We start from the raw sequence: 18,209 nt of genomic DNA on the forward strand, positions 1-18,209 counted from the left end.
CTTCTTTCAGAGACATGGTTTACATGACAGCATTGCAACATGCTGGAAAGCATTAGAGCATGGCCTAATTACATCCTTGAACACATTTCATATTTCTGGAGCTGCTAGACACCATGTGAACGCTTCACAAGTTTGACACTTAAACAAATTTGAGAAATGGGGATGAATCCTGGGCAATGGCTTGAAAGAATTAGGCCCACTGCTGCTTCAGGTTTGTGTTGTTGGTGGGCTTCCCTGCATGAACTGCTCATTTTAGGCCCTTATGCTGGGAGCATGGAGCATTGTAAGGCAAGATAATCCCCAAAGGAAACTTATTGGTATTTCATATACATTTTGAATAGCACATAAATACATAAAAAAAACCTCTCTCTCTCTCTCTCTCTCTCTCTATATATATATATATATATATATATATAATTTATTATTATTATTTATTTATTTGTTTATTTTTTAATATTCAAAATGTATATGAACAAATACGTTTCCTTTGGGGATTGTCTTATTATCTTATATATATGTATAGGAGCATTGTAAGGCAAGATAATCCCCAAAGGAAATGTATTGTTATTTCATATACATTTTGAATAGCAAATAAATAAATGTAAAAAAAAAAAAAAAAAAAAAAAAAAATATATATATATATATATATATATGTATGTATACTATATTCAAAATGTATATGAAATATGAACAAATACATTTTCTTTGGGGATTATCTTGCCTCACAATGCTCCTATACATATATATAAGATAATAAGACAATCCCCAAAGGAAATATTTGAGACACATTTTGAATATTTAAAAAAAATAATATATATATATATAATATTTTATATATTAAAATATTTATATTATATATATTTATATATATATATATATATATATATATATATATATATATATATATATATATATATATATATATATATATAATGTGTTGTAGACATGCTGACCCCTGGTTTCATTCACCACCGTTGTAAAGAAATCAGGGTCTCTCTTTAATGGTGATGTTCACGTCAAATCGGTATAAATTATTATGTTTACATCTGAACAGTTGTATTAAAATTACACCGAAATAATAAAACCGTCAGTGAAATTCCTCTACATATCAATCATATTAATATATTCAGATAATGATCTGGATATTACGATAGATTCATATATTTAAAAATGATCGTGATATTAAATTTCACTCCGACCAGCACAGATGTGGCTATTTTAATTTTTAATTAATTAATTAATTAATTTATTTATTTATTTATTTATTTAGTTATTTAGTTAGTTAGTTAGTTATAAGTGAAATAAAAACTGACTTTTGAAACTTTTTTTTCCTCCTCCGGTCTTTTATTTTGACCGAGAGCAGGCGAGCGTTTCCTGCTGCTGCTGCTGCTGCTGCATGGTTACTCCCCGCCACACTCGTGCGTGAGGGCAGCGTGTGCGTGTGTGTGCTGTGTGCAGGTAAACACACTAACACTGAGGGAGCGGAGAGGGTACGTAGCGCAGCGGAGAGATTTCGCCTAACGACTTGCTACATTGCTTAACGTGATCTAGACTAGTTCAGCCGACGTTTGAGCGATGAAATGTGGAGTAAACGGTTAAACGCACGTTCGCAACGACATCCGTGACATCCGCCGGGATGAGCGCGCCGTGTCCGGGGGCTCCTTCCAGCCCGCGTTGCTGTCGCAGTTACGGCGTGGTTTTGTTCGGCTTAGCTCGGTGTACCGCGGCGCTAACGCTCGCTCGCTCGCTCGCGGGTCTTAGCTCAATTTAAACCGCTTAAATGAAAACCCGTGGTAGTTAATTTAGGCATTTCCTACATTTAGACTCTTGGAAATTCGGGTTTTGTTGGGACGGGTCGGGACTCAAACTTTTGTGGCAAGTTTGTAAAGCCACACCGGCGACCGTTAGCCAAGACGCTAGCTAGCTAGCTAGCTTAGCTTAGCCTAGCTCCGTCGTCTAGCCAACAGTGCGTTAGCTAGCTAGCACTAGCTCGCCGTCTCTTCGCTGCTTGTTGAAGTCAGCTGTTGATATCTCGGCTAAGGCCGGTTAATTAACCACCAAACTGCCTTTAAAAGGTGAACTCGGGCGTGTGGGAAGTTTTGGAGAGCTGGCCCTGGCCCTTATCGGACCGATTTTGCTAGATAGCTAGCAGACTGGCTTTTGTTTCGTTTTCTAAATGCGTAGTTGTTTCACCTGTCTGATAAAGTTGGCTGCTGGCCGCATTTTCTCAAATTATTAAAAATAAACCTGTTTGACATGGCTAGCTAGTGCTGTGCTAGCGGTAGAGCTGAAGGCTAAACCAGCCCGAGTGACTCTTGAGGGTGTAAGTGGGTGTTTGGCCTTAGGCCATTCAAATATAGCTGGAGCTGGTGTGCTCTGAGCAGGCAGGGAGGGAGGGAGGCAGGCAGGCCTTAATGCTTAGCAGCAAACTGGTTTTTTATGATGGTGTATACTGGGTGAATCATGCATGCTGCTTTCTTTTGATCGTGACAGCAGCCTGTGTGTGTGTGTTTTTCTGGACGGTGCTCTGTTGTTTTTGACTGAGATGAGGACTTTAGAGGGAGGGTGTAGAGTGGTGGTAGTGGGGAGATGAGATGAGAGGAGGAGGGGAGGGGTGGTGTTGAGAGTGCTGTAAGTGAACACCAGCCCTTGGCCATGTTTGGACTGCTATATTTAAGCAGCAGCCCAATAGGTTGGATGATAGTCTTACACCGGGCCCACAGCGTTGCACCAGGCTAGAAGCATGACTGCGGCTTTTGCACCTGTCGCTTGCTTCTATTTACAAAACGTCTTACACACATTTCTCGCATTGTTTCTGCTTAAAGAGGTGACCGAGGGACTTGCCTGTCGTTAAACCTGTCTCTCACTCTCTGTCTCTTTACAGACTTTTCTACTTTGTACATACATTATTTTGTATATACTGTTTATGATGACTTCAGTGGTTGCTGATGCTGCCCGAGGCAATCGGGACCGAGTGCAGCCACAGACCACACACACCTCACAGCCACAGAAACAGATTCAGGTGAGTATGGCAACGTGAACTTGTGTTTTGGAGATGCATGGTTTTTTGCATGACCGTGGTAATTTTAGAGATGGTATGTCGATCAGTGGGTATCTGTATGAGCCAAATCAGGAATCTGAGGATATTTAAAAAAAAAAAAAGAAGAGAAATAAGTGCATCATGTTAACTGTGTTTGCAGGCGCACAATAGCTAGACTAAGTTCTTAGTCCTGCAGAAAGCTGGAGCAAACTAGGAGCTGTATTAAAAGCTGGATCGTTAAGGATCAACCCCTTAGGGTTCATTATTCTTATTGGTTCTAATACAGAAACTATAAATAATTTTGTAGCTGCTTAAGTTTAACACTGTGGGCTCCCACAGGGATCTAGTTTGGGGCCAGTGTGACTTCTGAAAACAAGGGGGAATATAGTCATAAACTGAAGTTTGGGTCCATATACAGGGTTAAAGGAGTTAAATGTAGTGTCTGACGGTGCTGGACAATATGACCGCAAATCAATATCACAAATAATTGGACATTTACATTGATTATGACAATTACCATTATGTGAGATGCCAATTGTGAGCTGCTGAACCAATTGAGCAACCTGTCGCCGATTGGATGGGGAGAGTCATGTGATGTGCGATAGTGTTAACAGGTAAAAAAAAAAAAACTCCTTTGTGTGGGTAATTAAATAGTGTAGTTGAAAATAGCCCAGTAGATTTTAAAACATGTTTTTTGAATGAATTAAAGTTCTTTCAGTAGGCATTTGGGTTGCCTAGCCAAAACAGTGGACCGTACTCCCGACTGGAGGGTAAATGTCGTTATCTCATAGTCCAACCAGTGTTTGCCTGGACTACGTTTTAATCCTTTAACGCTTAGCTCGTCTGAAAGTTTAGGATTGACAGTCAAAACTGTTTACGCTATCCTAGTATAGACTTGTGGTTTTCAAATTGTGGGTCGCCAGGGAAGCTTTTTGTGCACCACTGATGCTCACAAATTAAGTGCTTTAATTAAAGTACATTAAACGGTCATCTATAAACTTCATCAGAAAATTGTCCAGTGAAGAGATGTTTTTTACAGCGACAGTTTGTCGGGCAAGTAATTATTTAGTTAACATTTATCCTTACTGTTTCTTTAGGCCACGGCAGAACAGATTCGCCTTGCGCAGATGATTTATGACAAAAATGATGCAGACTTTGAAGGGAAGGTCAAACAGGTGAGTCCATTTGTCCTCACAAATCCTCACATGGACCTTCACACATTCTTTTCCTAACTGTTGTGTATGTGTGCGTTTGCAGCTCATTGAGGTCACAGGCCGAAATCAGGATGAGTGCATGGTAGCCCTTCACGACTGCAACGGGGATGTCAACAGGGCCATCAACTTCCTGTTGGAGGAGGTCACTGCCAAGGTAAGTGACTCATGTTGCTGTCTGACGTTTATTGGGTTTGGTCAGTTCATTGCGTAACCATGTTTTCTTAATTAAAATAATTTCATTTTGAGAGCTGTTCCAAGAAATGTCTATTGAATTGAATGTCAGCCCTGGAAGAACCCCTGTTCAGAAAGGGAGGCACAATGTCTGACAGAATGGCAAGGCTGTAATGATTGTAAGCGTAGTGGAGGAGCTAATAAGCCCCAACCATGTTATGACTAGTTGTGGCATGAAATACTCATGGCTTCAACGTGCTGTGTGTTGAACAGGACTCATGGGAGACAGTAGGCAAAAAGAAGAGTGTTGGGAAAGATGGGGTGACAACCGAGAACAAAGAGAGGAGGGCCGACAGGGAGGGCAGAGGCCGCGGGGGGCCAAACAGACGCGGCCGTGGAGCCACCCGCATACAAGAAGGTGTGTTGGGACTTCTTTTGCAGTTTAGATGCACACAACAAGAATGCTGGGTTTTAAATGTTCGTTTATAGCTGTGCAGTCATTAATGTCACTAGATTAGGGTAAAGACTTGGCATGTAAGCGACTTGTTTTTTTAATGTTTTCATTGGTTCTATATTTAAGTATTGTTTAATTTAATACTATTAATAATTTAAGTGAACTTAATATTTTAACATTTTTAAAATCTGTTTTAAATGGAAGAGAACTTCTTTCATCAACCTTAAGTATATTAGAATAACCACGTCCATCCTAATGTTAGTGTCTTGAGTGCACTGCTGTCAGTTTTAAGGTTGAACCTTTCTCTGTATAGGTCGCTCGGAGGAGAATGGGTTTGACTCTGCTCCGGGAGAAAGAGGGGAACGCGGACGTAGAGGAAGAGGCAGAGGTCAGCATGCCAACACTTCACTCACTCACATTAACATACTAGTGTGTGTATACACACAGCATCAATGTGTTGCAAAACTGTCAACACAGTATGAAGTTTTAATTTCGCAATGATTTATGGCTTATAGTTTTTCCTTTGTTGTTTAAAGCCCCTTTCTACTGGTTTTAAATATAGTTAATGTTTTAATACGACGGATTAAGCATTTACTAGTGCTATGTTCTATCTCTTATTTATACATTAATGCAGTTTAATCATAGTTTAATGCTCTAAAAAAGAGGGAAAGACCTCACAGAAGTATTGTGTTGAGTAAGTTTCTTAAATTTTCTCTCTGAAAGGTAAAATTGGTCATAAAAATAGAAGGGATTCATGAATAAGTAGACAGGCTTTAACCCCCAGTGCTAGATAGCAGTGTTGTATCGTCTTCATCTCCCACTGCTCTGACTGCATGAAAATTAACCATTTTTTGCATATGATGGTTTTTAACACTGACAGTTTTCCTAAAATGTGGTTTTAAAATGTACATACTTAAAATATTGCATTGTTGTATTTTGGTTTTGTAACCCCTGGTTCTTGCCAGTACACAGCCTTAGCACATGCACTCACCTCATTCACCATGGCTCACCTCATTCACATATTTGTCAAGTTGAGTGTTACTAAGACTACCACAATAAACACAGTTTTATATAACCTTTTTCTTATATAACAGTTTTTTTTAAGCACTTAAACTTTACTATGAATTAAACAAAGTCATAGAAACAAAGACGGTGCCTTCTCTTGTTGAAGCATTGAAATAAGTGCCTAAAATGTCACTGTACTTGGCCCAGGCAGAACGAGCGTAGATGACATGAACACTCTCTGCTAATATCTGGCAGTTGGTGTCCTGACTTGTGGAAAGCAGCCTGTTGCTATGTTACTATTTGTGGTGGTGTTAGTAGGCTGGTAGGTTGAAGTGTAAAGAGTTCTTAGCTGCAACCAGAGAACAACAACAAGGGAGAATTGAATGCAACCAAACCAAAAATAAGAAATTGTTTCGTATTGATCTTGGTTAAGTAAGAAAAGCCAGTTTTTTTTTTGCCTCTGCTGCTCCTCCCTGATTTTTGCTGTGTTGGGTTGAAACCATTTAAGTTCTCATTTAATGGCTCAGGGTGGTCCTGTAGTTTATTGGTTTGAGTTGGATGTTTTTATGTAATTCTGTAACATGACAATATGTAATAGGAAACCATCGGCTTAATCATTTGATTAGAGTGAGCATAAGGGTTTGTGTGTGTGTGTAGGTGCAGGAGGCCGAGGGAGAGGCAGAGGAGCTGGCGTGAGTAGGTTCTCTCAGGGAATGGGGTGAGTATTAAGTTATTTCATAAGTTATCCCTTCGCTTAATCAGACCTGCGTGAATCTGACCTTTCTCTAAACAAAGTAGTGCTGAGATAGGAGCAGCATTGGCATTCATCTGTTAAAGTGGAAGTGGTCCTAGATCACAGCACTGTGGATTATTTCTGACCTCATGTCTGTTTTTATACAGGACATTTAACCCTGCTGATTACACTGGCTCTGCTGAACCAGGAGAGGCGGTCAACGACACTACTGACAGTGCAGGTACATAGTTTTCCCCCTTTCTCTCTGTTTATTAATGCCAAACAATAGTTTGAATAGAAGCCCCTTTTGTTAATTGGGATGTTTGACTGTTTTTGGTTGTGTTTAAACATGGTGGAGTGAGTTAATGTGCAAGTTTATGTTTCTCTCATGCATGTTAGGATCCTGGCGAAACAATCTGGAAGAATGGGCTGCCGAAGACTGGAATGAAGATGTGAGTAATCTTTATCTCCTCTTTTTTGCGTAATGGGTGGGGGGAATTGTTCAGCCCTATTGCAAAGTGTGGAAAACGTTTGCAGTTTTTAATAAGATTAGCTTGATTAGAGTTAGCTCATATGACCTTCATGTCCCTCTTCTTGCAGCTTTCTGAGACCAAAGTGTTTACTGCCTCCTTTGCGCTTGAGAACCACGCAGCACCTGGGCAGGGGTAAGTGTTCCACTTTTATACTGTTGCAGCTGTGAAGTATTACGGTATGACATGCTTTAATGATGCAATTGTAGATTAAATAATTAGATGGTATATGAAGAAAAACTGTTCAAAATTCAAAGCAATCAGAATTAAAATACAGTTCAATTCAGAAAGTTTGCTTTTGTGTTTAACGCATTGTTTTTTTAACGGTCTTCTAAAGGAAGTTAGAAACCAAGCTGAGTATAGGCTGCTGTTGTGCGAAAAGAGCAGATATACAGATTCAACTGCATGTGTGGACCTGGGATGGCAGAGATGTTTAAAAAAAAAACAAAAAAATGTCCAAATCTAAAAGGCAGTAAGGCTAACAGCTTTGATTGGCTCCTTGCGTAGAGTACAAAGACTGCAAACAGCTGTAGAGTTTTAATGACCCAATAGTGAGTGGTGCACGAATAGCAACATATACTTCAGATATCACAATTTGTAGCTTTGTAGAATATGTAAAAATCATGAAGTCTGTGTAATACCCATGTCAAACTTCTGTGCCGGTTTCAATTCAAACATAAAACTGCACAAGATACACGTCTGGAAGATTTTGTTTTTGAAAACATTTACGTTTAAGGCATTTAGCAGACTGTTATCCAGAGCTTAGCTGTTTACTCAGAATACCCTTAACTAGTTTGTATAGACTAGGATCTGAAGATGCCTCTTAAGCCCAAACCTGTTCTGATCCTTAGTTTTTACTACTGGCGGTCTTTGGGCGTCATTATGTACATTATTTTACAGTATAGGCTTATCAGATCCCCAAACCTTTCAAATATACCTGAAGCAGCCCTGATGGAATACTATAAAAAATTCAGCAAATATTTAAAGCTTTTCAGTATTTTTTTTTATATCAATGTTGTGATTTAAATACATGAATAAATAAATAAAAATCCTCCAAAACATGGAAAGTAAATTCAGACTAAAAATGATGGTTGGTCTGGATTTATGATAAACAAAGCTTTAAAAAATTTAGTGACCCTGATCATTTGCATTTGTTGTAGGCAAGTGCATTAAAAAAATAAATAAACAAAAAACCCCATCTATGAAATTTATTTATTTTGTTCCTTTTGTGTTTTCTCTTACAGGGTGGATCTGAGTTCTCTGTTGCCGAAAGCAGCAGAGGTGGACTCGGAGCTGGCTGGATTTGAGCCGGCATCTCCAGAGCCGCTCACACAGAGTCTGGTGTTCACCAACTCTCAACAGCACACAGGACGAACACACACTCACAGCTACGCCTCGGCGGCTGCCAACAGCTATGCTTCTGCTGCCGCCGGCACTTATGCTCACGCTGCATCGGTGAGGACACGCGTGCATGCGAAATGGTGACATCGAGTCATAATAAAAGTAGCACTCTGTCTGTGGACTGCATTCTCTATTAAGCTGCTTTTGGTAATGAATGCAATTTCCTCTATAGGTCGCTTCTGGTTTTGGGTTTGCAGTTGGCCTGTCAAGATGTGTACAGTAATTTTCTTAAATAGGCATTTGCACTATTAGTTCATCCCAGAAAGGCAAACCATTCATGCATACATAAACTGAACTGAGATGGTTAATATTTAGTATTATATTTAGTAGAATATTCAGGCATGAATTTTATTTCTAAACCCCAAGCTTGTTGCGGATTGTTGAAGGAAGTTCTCTCTAGATCTGTGTAGTTATTTAGTTGTGCTCAAATGTAAAATGCAGGGAGATCTACACTGGAAAGGATCTTCATTTCTCCTCAAACAAGAACTTGTTGACTAATGGCTAGCTATTCTGTAGCCTAAGTGAAGACTGCGTTGCATAGCTGTGCTGTATTTTTCACATGGGCTTGGCGTGTGGGCATTATTGGCCCTCTTAACCACAAGTTATCCCTGTCTGCATTGCATAATATTGTATTTTCTTAAACTAGTGCTATTCTTAACCACACGTGTTCGCTTCAGCTATGTCATGCCAGCCCACACCCATCCACTTTGAGCAGGGGTCTTTATGGGCTGTGTTTAATCTATACTGCACTGGAGTAAATAGGGTTGGCGGCATCCACTTCTCATACAGTCATACCACCTCAAAATATCTGTGGTGTACGGTATTGCGGGAGTAGCGCTGATGGTGCTACGTTTATGTGGCTTCAGTACAATTTCATCTTTTTATTTTTTTAAACTTTTTTTAAAACGTTTTGCTCACAGGGTCATAGACTGAACACTAGAATGTGAATTTTTAAATAATTTAGCTCAAATTAGCTAAATTAAAGTTAGCTAGCATAACATTCTGCTCATCATAGCCCAAATTAAAGTCTGGCTGACTGAAGGCATACTTATAAGTGTTTAGATGAGACTGACATTTGGATCAGGCAATTGCTGTTGAGGGGACAGCATGCAGAATTGATTTATTTATTTTCCCCCTGGTGTTGAAACTAGCTCACTTGCTAAGCTAACTAATCTAGCTCGGCTACAGCTCGACAGAGTAAACTAAAAAGCTACTATGGTGGGCTTGTTTTCAGAGCACGTCAACAATCTGTGAGCTGCCACAGCACCACCACCTTGTGGCGTGCTTAAATGCACATGGGGTAATGAGCTTATTTGGCCACGTACTAGACTGACAGAAATGAAATCAGACGCGCCAACATTTAGATGTCATCAACCATGATAACTGTTGTATTGCCAAACCCTAAGAGTAGAGCATGCCGATGCAGCCATATGAAGCGTGGTGGCCTCCATACTTATTGCCACAAAAAAATTAAATGCATAAGGCAACATAGGAGTCTGGCGTCTGACGTTGTGATTTATTATCTAATTTCGCTAAGTGTCTATATGGAGTACTGTCCTTCCAGAATGTCAGCCGAAATAAACAAAACCATGGGTGGTATTGTATCCAAATTGCTGCAGTCCTCTACTGCAGCTGACAACTTTTGCTGTCCACCTTAGACTGCTTTCAGCTGTATATAAAAAGTGTTTAAGCTGATTTAATGTTTTTGGATTCCTTTATTTCAGTCCTTGGGCTCCAGAGCTCCCCAACTTGATGTACAGAAAGCTGAGCCGATTAGTACCCCAAGAGTTGCCCCTCTGTCCAGTCAGACAACAGCTGCCCTAAGCAACGGCAGCTCAGCTGCAGAATCCAGCGTTCCCAGCCCACCTGCGCCTGCGCCCTTGGCTTTGAGTGAACCCAAGGCGGAGATCCCGGTTACAATGACTCACTGTGAGTAGCAGCCTGAACCTTGTGATTCATGCAGGGTTCAGAATGCTGTCAGGTTTTTCTTTTTGAATCACTTTAAGCTCTCATGCACACGCCCACCCACTTCACAGCTGTTCAGCACTACACAGCTTTACGTGAATCTGCAGTGTAATGTAATTGCTGTTTCAAGACGCTCAGCTCACTCTATACTAAAACGCAGACCTCATTGCCTAATCTCGCCTCACTTGTCATTTCTGTGCTCTTACTCTGTAGTGGATTTGAAGGCCCAGCCTGACCCCTCCCCCATTCTCAGTCAACTGACCCAGCACCAGAACCCCATGATCCAATCGGACCTGCCGGCTCAGGGACGAGACCCCTCTCCCCCGTTGCCCCCTCACAATAACCCTTCCCCTGTGCTGAAGACACTGGCGGAGGCCAGCGCCCCTTCAACGGCGGAAGCCTCTCAGCCCAAACACATCAGACCACAAAGGCGCAGGCTGCCCCCTCCATCCAAGGTAAGGGCCTGAGGCAGTTGTTGACATGCTTTCCCTGTATGCTACACTCTGCTCGATCATGGGTGTGATACAGCATTCACTGACTGTGAAATGTATTCCAGCACTGTTTAGCTGTAGTTACTTGCTTTGTGTTTAATGAAGTCTGAAATTGGTGAAAATATGGTACATAGGCATAAAACTTGCCAAGCTTCTTCAGGAAAATCTTGTTTATTTGTCTGGTGAAGTTGTGTATTGGCAAGAACCTGGTGATATGATGAGTGTTATGATACATTGGTTATGATTTGGTTTATTGCGATACTGTAAGCAAGGAGAAACTAAATAAACTGCAGTATAAACATTTTTTTGGAAAACTGTCAGTATAAACGCACAATCCTGCATAAAATCTGAGTAAATACATTTACTGTATGCATTCACAACAGTGGGATCTGAGAACTGGGAACAAGGCCATCTAGTGGTCATGGTTAAAAGCCACCACAAAATGAACCACTGTCTGCCATGAATCTTTACATGTGATCTATAAATTAAAAATCGATATGGTATTAGAATAACATTATGATCCTTTGATTTATCTATTTTCTTACAACACCAATGTATGGTTTGCCAGATCCCGTCTTCAGCAGTGGAGATGCCAGGCTCTGCTGATGTGTCTGGGTTGAATGTGCAGTTTGGTGCCCTGGATTTTGCCTCCGAGTCTGCTGTGGAGAGCCCCTGCCAATCAGAAACAAGCAGTCAGGAAATCGCTCCTACTGCTCAACCAACGCAGAACAGCTTGTACTCCAAACCCAGCACTGTTAGGTAGGATGTGTACGGGAAAACCGGAGATGGTGTTTGTACTTGTTACATTGTATTAGTGTAAGCTGGCATTTAGAAACTGGAACCGGTGTCTAGACTTATCAGCTGATCCATATCCAGTCAAAGTCAGTCAGTTTGTTCTCTTGTCTCTTCAGTGAGCCATTGAGTGGTCTTCCATCTGCCCTGCCTACAGCAGCAGCAGTGGAGCAAAGATATCCCTCTCCCTCTCTGGGCTTACCCACTGCTGCAGGACCTGCTGTCTCTGCATCCTCTAGAGCAGAGCCCTCCAGGCTGTGCAAGGACCCCACCACTGCACCTCTGACAGTAGGGCCAGCAGATTTATATATTTTTTAAATCTGGTTTTGTTGCTAAACATTTGCTCCATATATTGCCTTTTCTTTGTAACTTTAAGCACTTGTAGTTAGATACCTTGTTTACGTTTACAAACTCTTGTTTGCCTGCAGAATGGATATGGCGAAGTACGACCCTCCAGTACCCAAGATGGTATGTTATTGGTGTTTGACCATCTTTGACCATTCAAATCCATACCTAAATCAGGCATTTTTCACATGTTGCTTCATTCTCAGGAGCCCGTAAGGTCCATTCAAACTCTTGTTTTCTCTGTTCTTTGTAGCTGTTCCTTCAAGCGCTCCTCAGTCTGTGTCCACAACTCTGCCCTCTGAAAACAGTATGCCCTCTTCAACCTTACCATCGGCCACATCGTCTGCACCAGCCCCAGCTCCCAGCACCGCTCTGCCCTCCCTCAGCAGGTACGTTTCAGTGCAATTTAGACAATGTTAATTGGGGAGGGCCTGAGGTCCAAGTACCTGATCACATCGTTTCTTTCCCCCCCCCTCTTATCAGTCATGTGAGCAGTGGAGTTACATTAGGCTCTGCTGCCCCCACCAGTGCTGCACTTAACGTAAGTATTTTTCCACCTTTTCCTGCTTTCATCTCATCTGTCTGGTCACTTTTTAACTGAAGTCTGATGTCTTTCTCTGTCTCAGATGGCCAGTGATGTCGGCGGAAGTCCTTTGACGCTCTCCTCGGGATCAGTGGTCAGCTCTGCAAGCTCAGTTGTCAACTCCAATGGTCTGAACACTGGTGCACCTGGACTCACCACCAATGGCCCTTCTGCTCCCTCCACTGGTCGCTCTGCACCCATGCAGACCACCACCTCTGGTGTGTAATACAATAAATCTGTAAAGTAGTGCTTAAAAACATTTATTTACTAAATAAATAACTTGGTCCTTTAAAAAAAGCACTTGTATCAAATAAATGGGTAACTCCTGTACTTTTGTTGTAATATGAATTTATCTGAATTTATTTTTCCTTGGATTTAACACTCAGGCAAAGCTCCACCCAATCTGGCTCAAGGAGTACCTCCTCTGTTGGCTAATCAATACATCATGGGGCCTGGAGGACTACTGCCTGCATACCCCGTAAGTCTGCAGTTTTTGGATCATGTTACTAGTTTTGAGCTTTGCTGGCATAGTTTCAGTGCTAATGTAACCAAGTATCATCTGGTTTCTCTCTTATTCTCTGTTTTTGTGCCTTAAAGCAGATATATGGCTATGAAGAACTACAGATGATGCAATCACGTCTGCCCATGGTGAGTACTTTTTCAGCTTTCATCTCATCGCCTTCATGTGCCTGGGAGATGCAGGGTGCCAGGACATGGAAAAGATTTGATCATCTGCATAAATTGCTTTCCTGCAACATTTGAGATACTGGTATAACGTACTACAGTTTTTCTGCTGCTCTTATGACTGCTGTCCTTTCTGCAGGATTATTACGGGATGACCACCTTCCCTGGTACCACAACCCTCGCTGCCAGAGATGGAGGACTAGCAAACAACCCTTACTCAGGTAACTACCCAGAAGGGACAAATTTTGTTGATATGATACTTGATGTTTAGGTGGTGGTACTGAAATAAGCTAGCCTCACTTAACATTTATTTTGCCTCACTAGATGCTGCCCAAATTCTAACATTTTATTTGGAACACCTGTACATCTTAATTCATGCAATTATCTAATTGGCCAAATCTGTGGCTGCAGTGCATAGTCACATCAGCCATTAGAAGGAGGGGGGGGTGTAATCTCACTGCTGGAGATCACTGAGCATGGCATGATTGTTGGTGCCAGATAAGCTGGTTTGAGTATTTCTACTACAACTACTGATCCGCTGGGATGCTGCTTTAAGAGTAAAAAAAGGCCCTACTCAGCATTGGTGTAGTGCTTTAACATATTTAAAGTATTTCATGGTGTAATAACTGCTTTTATTGGTTATGGTGCACATTTTCACACTTTCTCTCCTGCATCCTAAAGGTGAAGCCACCAAATTTACTCGTGGTGAAGCAGCCTCTCCGGCACCCACCACAAGCCTTTCCTCAGTCGCCCAGTCCCAGTCGGAGCCAGGCACAGTCCCTCCTCAAACACAGGGCCCACAGAACCCCGGCCAGGCCTTTCTGAACCCTCCTCTGCCCCCTGGCTATGGCTACACCAGCCTGCCCTACTATGCTGGCATGCCAGGTGTGCCCAGTGCCTTCCAGTACGGACCCACCGTCTTCATGCCCCCGGCATCGGCAAAGCAACACGCAATGGGACCATCTGGCCAGTACCAGCACCAAGCCAGCTATGGCCAACACGCTTATGCCTCAGGTCAGCATTCATTACCGAGTGGTCACCCTGCTGATACCTGCCTTACATTCGGTCACATTGCACGACCTTTGTCATCTAAACATTCCAGCCAAATATTTGTCGTGCTGGATTTGTAAACTACTTCCCCTCATTCGTGCACAGGTTTTGATGACCTGTCTCAGGCTCATACCGGAGGAGATTATGGGAAGGGAGGATATGGAGGGAGCTCCCAGTCACAGGCCAAGCCAAGCAATAGTGCAGGGAAAGGTAAAACACAAACTCTTGCCTGTATTACTCTGAACAGTATGAGTTCCTGAGAGCATCATATGTTTTTCTGTAGAATTACAGTTATACCTAATAAATGAAGTGAACTATGAGCAAGAGAGATGCAAACAAAGCTGACTTAATTGTTATTTTTTTATCTCTACAGCACCTGGACTATCAGGTTCTGCCAGCTCTGATCTTGGCGCAGCAGTGTACAGCAAGACCCAGGTAAGAGGAGATCAATAATGCGTCCAAACCAAAGATGCATATTGTCTTAAATACAAAGTTTTCCAGTCTATTTATTTGCTTGCAGTATCACACTAAATATTCCCCTTTCTGCTTCAGTCATTTGACAAACAGGGATTCCCTGCAGCGACCCCGGCAACATTTAGCCTGCCGTCTGCTCTGGGAGGCACGGGACCCCTGAATCCTGGGGGAGCCCCTGGCTATGCACCCGCCCCCTTCCTTCACATCCTGCCCCCCCACCAGCAGCCACCCTCTCAGCTGCTACACCACCATATGGCCCAGGACACACAGGTACACAGACATACACGGAGAGGAGATAGGCATGGCCTTGAACTGTTAATGGAGAAGGTACTTTTGTTTTGACTTACTTTTAGTGTGTTTTGTTGAAATGTAATACTTGCGTAATGAATTATGTCCAGTCTAAATAATCTGCCTTAGTCTGCCTTTTTGTTTTTGTTTTGATGTAAAGAAATGGTAGATGTGCCAAAAATGTGTTTCAAATAAAAGTTGATGAGTTGTTACTTTATGCTGTTAGCTACTGAAGATGTGTTGGGTAAAGATACTAAATTCTAAGTGTAAAGGGCAGCAATGTTCGTAACTGACATCTGAAGGTTTTAGCCAGTAGAGGTGGCGGTTTAGCCAAATACCAAAGACGAGAGAGTCTGTGTTGATGTTTTTTCTCTTATTTCTGCAGGGTCAGCGCAATCAGTCAAGCAGCATGCAGAAAAGCCAAGGCAAGTCCAGTTACAGCAGCTCCCCCTACTGGGCCAACTGATCAGAAACTGGAAATCATGCGAACAGTCCAATCCTCAACCTTCAGTCCTGCAGCTGGCCTGAAACACACTCGCACCCATACACTCGCACACAATCTCTCCCTACCCTTCCCACCCCCTCCAAAGTTTTCCTCTGCTTATTTTTGTTTTTTGTTTTTTTGGTGCTTTCTTCCCTCCTCCAAATTCGGTTTTTCATGTAAAATATTAATGTAAGTATTTATATATACTGTAAATGTTAAAAAGCCGAACATGAAATGTGGTCGCTCCATTTTATTTTTTTGAAGGATTCTTTTTGTCTTTTTGCCTTTGTTTATTTTTTAAACACTGCAAAGATGTAGCGAAAAGGAAAACTTTTGAGGGAGATGAGGGAAAGAAAAGAGGAGGAGGGCAAAAGATGGGGAGGGGTTACGGGAGAGGTTAATTTTAAGGAAATGGAAGCATTAAATGCTTGTTACATGGTGGGGGTTTGCCACGATAAAAGGGAAAGTGGTCTCCTTTACACTGGCGCCAAAGTTGTCAACACAAAGAGAAACCCGCAATTTTATATTGAACTCCTGTTGCCCTCTAAATAAAGGTTCTGAGCTATTCATTCCTCCATGCCCTCTTATTCTCAAGCGTTGGTTTGTAGGTGTTTCCATGTGTGCTCCAGATTTGTTTAACTGTTAGATTGAAACATTATGAATCACGTCATAAGATGGATCATAAGAATACGTGCAGTTCTCCAAAAAACATTTTTGCCAAAACAATGTGAAATGTTTGTAATTTTCAAATATTTAGTTAAACGTGTGTTGGGGAGCAAAATGAAGAAGAAAAAAAAACTAAGCATTTCATGAACCTTTTCAGTAAATGAGAAAGAAGTGATAATTTATGTAGAAACTGACTTTAAAAACAATCCACTTTTAATCCAGTTAAATTAGATATTGGACAAATTTAGTAATTCAACTACTTAAACTGATTATTTTAATGGCTACCTACTGAACTTCTTGAGGCTATCGTAAGGTTAAGAAAATATTTAAAAACATAATTTGAGAATCCCAACTCTTAAAATCTTAAGTGGAAAAAGTTAAGAATCAGTTTTTATCTGAACAAACTTTCTTAAGCAAAAAATTAAGGAAAAAAGAGGATTTTGTGGATCCAGTCCCAGCATTACAAACTACAAGAACTGCAACCGCTTTGAAAAATGCAATTTTACCTGCTCTACTAATGAGCTTTGAGTCTCTAATGTTGGATCAAAAACATTGTATTTGCAAAAAAAGCACATTTACAGGGGAAAGAGAGCCTCCTTTATTTTCAGTGGCAGTAATGTTAGAATTTAGTTAGTCATTTGAGTATTTCTGTTGGTTCATTGGTCGTGAACATTGTCTGCTGCAGTGTACATCACTACCTATCAGCAGCAGTTCTTTTAATGGCCATTAGAGGGGGCCAAACCTTCAGACTAATGCAGAGTGAGGTGTAATAATCGGTCAATGGGCCACATTCAGTTGTTTAATCTCCTGTTTTATTTTAATCCAATAAATCTGATTTAGTTCTTTTATGGTTCTGATACTTTTGAAGCAGTGCTCATACACAGGCATATCGGAATATTATGACCACCCCTGGTTCGGCATGAACTCTGCCCATTAGATCAGCTCCACTTGCCAATACAGGAGCCCTTTGTAGTTCTGTAATTCTAGACTGTCGTCCATCTGTTTCTCTGCATGCTCGGTTAGCCTTCTTTCACCCTGTTCTTCAATGGTCAGGACCAGCACAGGTATTTAAAAGGGGGGGGGGTTGTTCTCCGCACTGCAGTGACACTGATGTGGTGGTGGCTTGTTGGGAGGTGTGTGTGTTGTGCTGATATGTGTGGATGGAGTTATGCTTATCCTTACTGCTGGACTAAGCATAGTTCTGTGGGGCAGTGTACTGTGAGCACTGATGAAGGACTAGAGGATGACCAACACACACTGTGCAGCAACAGATCAGAGAGCTTCTGTCTCTGAGTTTACTTCTACATGGACAGTGAGCGGGCACCACCATGTCAGTGTCACTGCAGTGCTGAGAATGACCTACCACCCAAATAATACCTGCTCTGTGGTGGTCAGTCCTGTGGGGTCCCGTTGATGGACTATAGTCTGGACTTATAGAACTACAAAGTTGTGATATATGGGAAGTGAGGCAGATAGAATGGGCAGAGTTCATTCAAACCAAGGGTGGTCGTTGTGTGTGTGTGATGTGCGTTCAGAGCAAACTAACCTCAAGGCTGCAAACTAGCTTGTAACAGAGGTCATGGATGTTTTGGATTTTTTGCTTTTGTGACCCTTTGTACCCTCACTTGCTGTTTGGTTGTGCTAAACACACACAGTCATTTCAAGCGGTCAGACCTCTAATGCTCTCTAGTCTGCGTTCTCACTCACACTCCTGCATCTCCCTTCCAAAATGGTTCTTGATGGTACCAAAAGTGCTTCTTCAATGGCATCACCCAAAGAACCATTTGTAGAAGTGATCACAGGCCCTAAAAAACAGAGGTGCCCTCTTCAAAAGCGGTG

General features: G+C 41.7%; 1 protein-coding gene across 5 annotated transcripts; it reads left to right on the top strand.

The window, feature by feature from the left end:
- The first annotated feature begins 1,382 nt into the window (after positions 1 to 1,382).
- ubap2b (ubiquitin associated protein 2b) lies at positions 1,383 to 16,276 on the top strand. 5 transcript variants are annotated; one of them, XM_072682368.1, is made up of 27 exons: positions 1,383 to 1,458; positions 2,885 to 3,022; positions 4,138 to 4,215; positions 4,298 to 4,408; positions 4,699 to 4,843; positions 5,193 to 5,267; positions 6,542 to 6,602; positions 6,785 to 6,858; positions 7,017 to 7,069; positions 7,218 to 7,282; positions 8,392 to 8,602; positions 10,273 to 10,477; positions 10,727 to 10,968; positions 11,573 to 11,763; positions 11,916 to 12,084; positions 12,225 to 12,264; positions 12,395 to 12,530; positions 12,625 to 12,682; positions 12,768 to 12,942; positions 13,111 to 13,202; positions 13,322 to 13,372; positions 13,548 to 13,629; positions 14,090 to 14,422; positions 14,564 to 14,668; positions 14,832 to 14,893; positions 15,011 to 15,259; positions 15,606 to 16,276. In XM_072682368.1, the coding sequence occupies exons 2-27, from the start codon at positions 2,927 to 2,929 to the stop codon at positions 15,684 to 15,686; spliced, it is 3,240 nt and encodes a 1,079-aa protein (XP_072538469.1). In that variant the 5' UTR covers positions 1,383 to 1,458; positions 2,885 to 2,926; the 3' UTR covers positions 15,687 to 16,276. The 5 variants fall into 5 exon arrangements, with proteins under 5 accessions (XP_072538469.1, XP_072538468.1, XP_072538471.1 ...); XM_072682367.1 differs by having other exon boundaries at positions 1,420 to 1,490; XM_072682370.1 differs by lacking the exon at positions 1,383 to 1,458 and having other exon boundaries at positions 1,564 to 3,022; positions 13,325 to 13,372.
- Positions 16,277 to 18,209: the final 1,933 nt, after the last annotated feature.

The sequence above is a fragment of the Salminus brasiliensis genome, chromosome 6 (genome assembly GCF_030463535.1).
Source record: "Salminus brasiliensis chromosome 6, fSalBra1.hap2, whole genome shotgun sequence".
In the NCBI taxonomy this organism is placed as follows: domain Eukaryota; kingdom Metazoa; phylum Chordata; class Actinopteri; order Characiformes; family Bryconidae; genus Salminus; species Salminus brasiliensis.